The sequence below is a fragment of the Magnolia sinica genome, chromosome 7, assembly GCF_029962835.1.
Source record: "Magnolia sinica isolate HGM2019 chromosome 7, MsV1, whole genome shotgun sequence".
Classification (NCBI taxonomy): domain Eukaryota; kingdom Viridiplantae; phylum Streptophyta; class Magnoliopsida; order Magnoliales; family Magnoliaceae; genus Magnolia; species Magnolia sinica.
This window is the reverse complement of record NC_080579.1, coordinates 12,585,520-12,595,216: the sequence shown is the minus strand read 5'-3', so window position 1 is coordinate 12,595,216 and position 9,697 is coordinate 12,585,520. Positions and strand designations below refer to the sequence as shown.

At 43.2% G+C, this 9,697-nt stretch overlaps 1 protein-coding gene across 2 annotated transcripts; it reads right to left on the bottom strand.

Annotated features, from left to right (window-relative positions):
- Positions 1 to 3,613: 3,613 nt before the first annotated feature.
- On the bottom strand, positions 3,614 to 9,697 carry LOC131251079 (uncharacterized). Of its 2 annotated transcripts, XR_009173577.1 has the most exons (3): positions 6,315 to 9,697; positions 5,090 to 5,764; positions 3,614 to 4,891 (listed from the first exon to the last, which is right to left on the bottom strand). XR_009173577.1 is itself a non-coding variant. In XM_058251582.1 (2 exons), the coding sequence occupies exons 1-2, from the start codon at positions 8,688 to 8,690 to the stop codon at positions 5,225 to 5,227; spliced, it is 2,916 nt and encodes a 971-aa protein (XP_058107565.1). In that variant the 5' UTR covers positions 8,691 to 9,697; the 3' UTR covers positions 4,893 to 5,224. The 2 variants fall into 2 exon arrangements, 1 of the variants encoding a protein (XP_058107565.1); XM_058251582.1 differs by lacking the exon at positions 3,614 to 4,891 and having other exon boundaries at positions 4,893 to 5,764.

Genomic DNA, 9,697 nt, shown 5'->3' with positions numbered 1-9,697 from the left:
GATTTCTTCTAAATTTACGTTGAATGTCTAATGTATTTTCCTACACCCGTCCACAAATTCTGGGACCCGATCGTGACACGGTGATCGTTGATTGCAAATCGGACCGTACGGCCAAACCCCATATCCGATCGTTCTCAAATTTTGCATGGCCCTTCATCGGGCCATGAAGCATCTATCCTATAAGTTTCATGGCCAGAAGACCATCAGAACCATCCCAATCACCGGAATGGACCCCATAGGGCCATTTAAAGATCGGAACCGTATGATCAAACCCCGCATTCGTTCATCTGTTTGTTCCCAAACTTTGTATGACCCCTCATTGGGCCGTGAGACACCTATACACCAAATTTGGTGGCCAAGGGGGGGTGTTAGGGCTGCCCTGACACCAATGGGGAGTCCTAGAGGGCTATTTTAGGAAGTTAAAACTTAAGGCCAAAGGGCCCAAGTCTGGGAAATAAAACCCTAACTCTCTCATAACTCTCTCCTTTACTACAACCACCAAGGAGTAAAGGGAGAGCAAGAGAGTAAAGGGAGAAGAAAGAGAGAGTGAAGAAGAGCAAGGTAGACCTTAGATCGAGGTGGGGTCTAAGGAAATTAAACCCCACAACTTCATACCTCTTCTCTAAGAAGAAACCCTCATCCACGACCGCCCTTTCATTCCGTTGATCGTCTAGGTAAGATCCATCACCCTTTTTTCTTGAAACCCTTGTGATGAGAGGAGATTTACATGGAAATCTAACATACCAATGATTACTTTAGGGATTCCGGCCGATCGACCCCGAAATTCACATTCCTAAGTCGTTTTTCAACTCTCCAACGATCCATATTATCTTTAGGTAGCCTAGCACCAATTATACCATGAGTTTAATAATTTTGTTTGTTTGGGATGTTGCATTGAAGAATCTAGAGAAAACCTAGGGATTGCTTGGTTTGTTTGGGAATTGCATGAAGTTGTATGTCTTGTTTAATTTCCTTCATATGATGTTGATTCTTGCCTCTCACATGATTTAGTGTGGACGATTATATGCTCATGTTGTTTGATGTTTCTCACTTGTGTTGCTTCATAGTGTGAAGAATCCATTACTCTTGTGTAATTAATCCCTTGAGGTATAGGAAGTGCTTAACTTCCTCCCTAATCCACACTACTCACATACACCTTGTTCATGATGTTGTAGCTTGCTTGTTAGAAATATTTGAATCATATGTTGAGATGTCTGTGATCATGATACTGTTATGCTAGTTGATAACCTTGATGGTTGGCATGTTATGAATCGTTCTCAAATCCTTGGGTTGGTTAGGAAACTTAAGGAGAGACGGCAGCCCTATTGGTAGGGCTACCCAAGGCTAAACTCATGGATTTGGACAGGTACGCATGGGCGGTAGTAGTTCGACTACATGGGCCTCTTGTGCTCAATGCCATCCGTCACGTGCTCGCCTGACTCGTGCGGTCTAACCTATTTACTGTCTAACCCTGTTTGTTAACCATGTTTGCTCACTTATGTATGGAATCTAGAACATCCTACCACCGTTGTAGCCTATCGATAACGAATGGAATATTGATCCACAGTCTCGTGAGCTGGTCATGGTGGAATGGGACACTGTGTCTGAGCTGTCGGCCTACGCTGGGGTGACGCGCCTCCCCATAGTGACCGCGAGCGATCCCTTTCTCTCAGCACTCTCCGTGTGCTTGAAGTCGGGGACGGAAAACCCGACGGGATCAAGGATCGTGGGGTCTTGGCCTCACACGTTGGGGGGTCTTGGCCTCACAACTAGTTTAGGGTATTTGATACATGGGGTGTATCAGATTCTCCAACCTGCTCGATGAATAGACTTAACTAAGAACTCGACTAACACGACCACATTGCATCGCACTAATTAGGGTAGCGACTCGGCAGTCGAGGTTGCTCTGAGAGAGTGTCGGTCATACATGATCGTAAGATGAAGTCGCTCGAGGGAGTGTTGTGGCGAGTGCATGCATCATATCATCTATCATGCATATGCATTAATAAGACTAGTTAGGTGTTTATGGATAACTATTTTTCATTAAATTCATAATATAACTGATGCCTGTTACAACTTAAGGTTAATAGCACCCACTGAGTTGATCACTCACTCCCACTCTAGGACGGTGTTTTAAAACACCAACCAGACTCGCCCGTAGATGCAGGTGATGCAAAATACGTGGAGCATGGCGATGTGAGCCTCGATGAGGACGACGAGTTCTCTTATTTCCAGGTGATGAGCGGGACCTCATCGAATCAGTAGATGGGACGTTGGATCACTGAGTAGCAGACTCAACCTTATTCTTTTTGGACATAACATTCTTTTATGATTTTGTTGGGCAACGCCTAGTGCGACCCATGTATATTTTGGACCTGTATATATATGTTTGATCTCTCTCATTTCAGTAGACTTGTATGGTTGTGCTTCATGTTCAAGAAATTCCAAGCTGCGCAATTTAACCCGATTAAACGCAAACCAATAAAAATCGGTTATAAGTGACCCTAGGAACTCGGGAGCTGAGTGTATGCATGGCCCCCAAATTCCAGGGTGTTATAGGAAACCTCCCATGGGCCCCACCATGACGTGGGTTGGACATTCACACCATGCATTTGGTGGGTCCCCTCTAGGTCATAGGATGTAAAATCATACCTAAAACATCTAAAGCACTTGGTGGGGCTCACCTAAAATTTGGTGTGGCCTCTCACCCAAGTGGGACACACAATATATATGTTATCTATGGTGTGGTCCACCTTAGTCTCCATGGATCAGGATAGTGGTCTCTTAACAGCCCAACCCAAACCATAGATCAAAGGGGTCAAGCCATCTTGGGTGGGCCCCACCATGATGTGTTTTTGAAATCCACTCCAACCATCGCATGTGACTTCATTTTTTTAAGGCATATGGTTCAAAAACCAGCCCAATTGGTGATTCAGGTGGGCCACACCAAGGGAAACAGGTGTGAGGGTAATACCCATCCTTGATTTTATTTTTTTTTGTGAGTATACGAAATCCACTCCAACCATTACATGTGTCATCTCATATTAAGCTTAAAGCTAAAAAATAAAGCTAATTTGTGATTCAGGTGAGTCACACCAAACGAAAAAATTGTGAGAGAGTTGTCCACTGTTGATTGTTTACACGGCCCACCGTGATGTCTACCTTTACACTACGTAATAAAATTTAGGCTTGGACCCCGAAAATAAGCCCATTCAAATTCGTGAATCGCGTAATCCACACCAAGGGAAACAGTTTGGAGGGTGAGCATTGCCCTATACAGTATTTCCCAATCGCATGGTCCACCTGAATCAAAAACACAGCTGCAATTTTTTATCCCTAAGCCTAAAATTAGATTAGGCAGCTGATGGATGGAGTGGATTTCATAAAACACATCATGATAGAGCTCAAACAAGCCCCTTTGCCTCTTACACGAGGCAATTACCATATGGCACATGTTTCAATGGCTTATAAAATTCACGACAAGATAATCCTAACCCTCCTTGTAGTCGCCAGCAAAATGATCAGATAAGAAGATAAATACAACAATGGATCACTGAAAAAAATGTTTTGGCTGGTGTGTAATTTAAAATCAACGGCCTAGATCACTGGAGAAATGGGCCCCACTTGCACAACCTGAAAACCAGCATACATTGTCCATATCCTCAGGTCTATGATCACAAATGTCCACACTCATTTTCAGGCGTCCAACAAATATAGTTTACAACTTGCAAATGATGAAACAGTTTCCAATCCACAGAAGGCTGCCTTTGGATGCACAAGTGAATTGGATTGCGAAAATCAAGTTAATGAATAGGAAATGAACAAAGGTGGTGATGTTTTGAGTCCTAACTGAAAGTAACTTAATTGCAATTTGGAATCTGGCCCGTTGATATGATTGCCAATGGGATGAAATCACATCAATCTGGTAATTACCATTTTATTAGCCCAGTTATTGCAATTCAATTCAATGGTGCATCCAAACACAACCCAAAAGAACTCACTCTTTTACACACCCAAATCAAGAAATGAGAATGGGAGGAGAGATTGATGTACCCACCACAAATGTGTGAGAAATGGGCCACTCATCAGCACATCATGCCCTGGTCCGAAGAAGAAGCCGGTCCCACTCATCAGGTGGTCGCAATGTGTAGATTGAATATAGACCGTTGATCATATTTTTCAGGGGGAAAACACTTGGGTACCTTGCGCTGGGTATCTACAGGGATTACTTTCACTAACATGGGAGAAACGACTTAATGTGAATGAAATCCATGCCGTCCATCTGGCACATCACCCTTGTTTTTTGGTCCTTGATCCAAGAAACCAAGACAATGCAACCCTCATGTGGGCCACTCCACACACACACAAAAAAACATAAAACCTCTAAATTCACATGGTGTGTCCCACCTGAGTTTTGGAATACTGATTTTTAGGTAATTCTTCCATCCCAACGAGGCACATCAGATGAATAGATTGGATGGCATATAAACACCACAGTGGGCCCTACACAAAACTAATGGTAGGCATTCCATCCCAACTATTTCCTGTGGTGTGGCCTACCTGAGGGTTAGATTATCATGATTTTGGATTCAATGGTTAAAATGAAGCAGAGTACCTGATGGACGGGTGGATCTCATAAAAGTTCCACCCACATGGCTGTTGTTTTGCGAAATTACCCCCGCAGGTACCTAGCTCGAGTTACCCTAGAGCTGTTCTTTTTAAGTTCATGTCGTTCATCCAAGACCAGCATACAATCAGTACATGGCCAGATTTTTTTGAAAAAATCCTGATGAGTGGCCAGGATCCCCCCCCCACAAGTGGACCACATTCATATGTGAACTGCAAATCACCCCTCCAATCTCTCACTTGAATTTCCTAAGCACTGAGAAAGCTGAAAGAATGCAACTAGCATTGATAAAAATCATATAATCAAAACTGCCAAACGAACAAAATCTCATAAACAACAATTAAAAAAACGAAGAATGAAAATCTCATGATTGAACCGTGTTTTTTCCTCTTCTTCTTTCAAAATTATCTTAATTGGAATTGCTAGAACTTGATCTAGAGCTCAAGCTTGTAGTAGACTTACCCAATTTTGCTTTCTTGCAAGTTCAAATTGCCGGATATTTCCTCTACTCCTTTCTTTGCATTTTCATTTTTCAGCACTTATTCCTTCTGTATTCACCATGGATGGCTTAACAGCTGCCTCGATCTCCTCCGCAGATCATGTGAGAAGGTGCGGCTCTATATGTTTTTCGCTCGCCTCATTGTCGACAGGCCCACCATCAGACTCCACTGGTTTTGGCTGCTTCAAAGCTGAGTGTATGTCTTCAAGCGATCTCCCTTCAAGAACTTGCATATCAGAATGAATCTTGGCTGGTGACTCAGAATTTTGCTTATCCGGTGCGGATCCTGAAGACCCATCTCGGAGATCGGAAGCTAGTTCAATTCCGGCGGGCCCCATTTCAGTATCTGGCAACATTGGCTTCTCATCAATCGACTCAAGCAGGACCAATTTCTCAACTTCTCCTTCATTGATTTGATTTAAAGCTGATTTAGCACGTGACCCCTCATCAATCTCTTTCATTCCTACACTCTCTTTTGCTTCCTCCAAATCATTTAAATGCTCATCGATGCCGCCCGCATTCGAATCAATCACTTCCACAGTAGATTTATTCTCAACATTCTTCTCTGAAGCAGTCAATGATTCTGTGATTTCCTTTGTTTCTACAATATCGTGGTTGGTTTCATCAGAATGCTTCCTCTGCAGAAGAGAGACATCCAATTCAAAATCAGATAAGCCAACATTACTGATCTGTAAATCGATGAATTTGGAAAAATGCGAACCGTCGATTCAATGACCAGAAAATCGGATGATTTGGGCATAGAATCAGTATGAATTTCTATCTGTCTCATCAACAATCTGGACAGTTGTGATAGTTCAGTGAAAAAGAATGCCTACTACTTTCTACTTCATGAATTGCAACGACGAGCGCACCAAAACATATCCACCATACAGCAATTGGGACCACAGATTTTATGGCCCACCATGCAGGTATGTCATAGGCCAAAAATCAGGTTGGCCAACCTAGAAAATGGCTGCCATCCTGATTTTTGAGAAACAGTCAGCATTCAACCCGAAAAACATACAATAACATATCAAAGTTTAGGATAATCCAATCATTTGAATTTTGGATTTGCAACTGAGGCTAGCATTCTTTCATTCAAATGGTTAAGATCATCCAATTTCCATGTGTTTGATGGAAATCTTCCCATAACATCACAAGGATTGATGGCATGGTTGAAAATTTTACCTGGGATTCTTTGTGATCACCCTCAGAAGATGGCCCACCTGCCGATTCCTTGATCAAGATATCCAATTTCTGTGAATCTGGGGATCCCATCTTCCGATCTGCATTGTGTTTGGGACCCATGACATGGATCTCCATCGGTTTGGTCTCTGATGAAGACTCGAGAACAGCTTGGATAACATCAGCCTCACTAATTCCAGGAACTCCCTCCGATCTAGATTCAACCCGATCGACGACAGATAAGCTCGACGATGCCACCCACAACTCTTCGTTAGCGGGTGGGATTCCTTTTCCTGCAATTCCATCTCCTGGCTCAATTTGCTTATCGGATGCTGCAGACGTCGATTCATCAATCCCCTTATCCACATAGAACAAATCTTCTTCACCCGACATAGTAGAGATGGATTTCGCAGCTGCCGATGGACTGGAATCATAAACTGGTTCCTCAACCGGGCCATCATCAACTCCCTCCACCCCCTCATGAACTAATCGCATGGCTCTGATTGGCGCCTTTGAAAAATCATCTCCCCCTATTGGCTCCAGGCTGGCCAATCCTTCATCAGGATTTGCTTTGAAAATCTTCTCATCATCGGATTGCAGTGATGATGAGGAGCTGGACTCAGAATCGGAAGCATTTGAATCGATCTTGTGCACCCCACCAATGCCAATATCGCTTTGATCTTGCTTGATCTCCAGTGAGTTTGCTTCTTCGGAAGATTCATTCACCTCCCGTTTGGTGTGAGAAGCTGATTGAACTTCTCGATTTGGTTCTTGTTCAAGCAGCTCTTCTTGATCTTCCTGATCGACGACAGAAGAAGCCGAATCAGTATCAGAAATGGAGCTCTCCTTAGAATCACTCGCTTCACTCAATTGCCTTTCAAAAGTGGGGAGGCTGGCCTCCCCCAACACAGTTCGCTCTACTACAAAGACAGGCTGCCTCTCTTGCCTGCTTTCCATTGGGAAAGATGCTCCCAAAGTAAAGCTTTCGAACCTCCGGAAGAACATATCACGCTGTGGGATTGATACGAAATCATTTTGGCTTGAATTCCCGGCCTCAAGGTTCCCACTTCCATCAGGCTGGCTGTTGGGAATATCGAACGGATTCCTTCTCGGCGCAAGAACTGGAGGTGCTGATCCGGGAATTGGCGGCAAGCCAGCAATTTCGTATAGATTGTAGGGGAGATCGAAAGGGTTGTGTCTTGTTGAAACCTGTGGGACTTGAATTTGCATGTTAGAGAACTGGTTGCCGATTGGTGTGCTTGCTGGTGCATTGTCATTGCCGTCTAAGTCGATCAGATTCCTCTCGGCCATGGCTCTTTGTGTCTTCCTCGCGATTCTTCTTGCTATCAGATTCTCCAAGCGTTGATTCCTTTCCAGCTCAGAAGTCCCAACATCGATGAGATTCTTCTCATCATCTTCTGTCCACTTGACCACAGCTGCCGTCCCGTCCTCTCGATCCTCCTCTTGTGCTTCTTCTTCTTCCTCTTCTACCTCTTCTTCTTCTTCGTCCTGGTTTTCAGCATTGTCCACCGCCTCATGACTGCTGTCACTGGATTCCTGGCTTGGAGAGGAACCTCGAGAAGCAGTGCCAGAGTCACGTCGGGATGCAAGAGTGGGCCGCTTATGAGGTTCAGCATCTAGGAGTGGGTCAAGCTCGTCGATCATCGGTGCAATGTCGGTGATAGAAGCATCGGGCGAAGAAGAACTATCAGAGCCAGAATCGGAAGAGGCACCATCATCTACCAAATGGGTATCTGGAATTCCACCAGAAGTCTTATCGATCTTTGTTTTCAGGTAGTCTCTCTCCTTCCTTCGATCATTGACAGGACGACCTTCACCAGTTCCACTCTTCGCAGTGAATCCCCTATCATGATGTTCTCCCTCTCCAACCACTTTCTTCTCACCAACCAAAGCCACACCTTTCCCCTCCCCCACATGTAGGCCCGTCGAACGAACGGCCTCCCCTCCTCCAACAGGGCCAGCCTCCTTATTCTTCTTCTCACCAACCCCTCTTCTCCTCATTAGATCAGCTCCAAAGGCAAAATTCCCACCTTTCTTAACAACAAGATCATCATCAACACCCTCAGCTTTCAATGAAGACATCCCTCGAGACGTCTTCTCCACCTCTTCTTCGATTTTGAGTACATTCGGCTGACCGAAACTCAATAGGATTCCAAGAAGCACAGCAGTGCAGACAATGACAGGGGATGACGAAATGAACAAACCAAACACAGACGGGAGAAATCTATACAGTAGAAGAGAGATAATCGCGATAACCAGAACAAATGGATGATTGTAAACGGATCTAAAACACGTTCTAACGGTAAAAATCACAACTTTTCCGATATTAATCACAATACCCTTTGCATTAATACCCATCTTTTATTCTTCTTCTTACGAATTTGATTTCAAGGAAGACAAATCTGCAATTATTCACAAAACCCAACTCCGGAACCTACAAAAATCGAATCTTTTGAGAGAAAATGAGACCAAATGATAAAAGACAAGCGGTTTCTATCTGTAAAAATATGTAGAAACTACAAAACCAACCTAAAAAAACCTACAAAAATCAGATCTTTTGGATGAAATGATGGGCAGATGAGAGAGAGAGAGAGAGAGAGAGAGAGAGAGAGAGAGTTTCAATTGAAATTTGATACCGACTCAAGGAAAATAAACAATTACACCTCCAAAAACCTACAAAAATAAGATATTTTGGAAAAAGGAGATCAGATAATTTAAAAAACAATAGGAATTTCAATCCGTCTCGAGGAAATTAATAAAATTACAAAAAACCCACCTCCAAAATCCTACAAAAACATATCTTTTGGATGAAAAAGAGACCAGAAAATCCGAAGAAGCAAGCAATCTCAATCCTGAAATGGTCTCTATGAAGCCTAGTCTGCATAAATATCAAAATCCCACATCCAATCACACAAAATTTCAAAAACCCACCTCCAAAATCCTACAAAAAACAGATGTTTTGGATGCAAAAGAGATCAGAAAATCCATAGAAGCAAGCAGTTTCAATCCTGAAATGGTCTCTAGGAAGCGCAACCTGCAGAAATATCAAAAACCCACCTCCAATAATAAAAATTTTCAAAAACCCATCTCCAAAATCCTACAATAATCAGATCTTTTGGAAGAAAATGAAACCAAAAGATAATAAAAACAAGCAGCTCCACTCCTGAAATTAAGAAAAAACAGAGGGGAAATGAAAGAGAGATTACAGAGATTGCAGATGGATTTGAGATTGAATTACTGAAAATCAATGAGGAGAGAGAGAGAGAGAGAGAGAGAGAGAGAGAGAGAGAGAATTCCCCGTTTGTTTTTCTCCCTGCTGTTTTTTTCTTCCTCTTATGTCGGGTAGCCTTTTCTTCTTCCTCCTG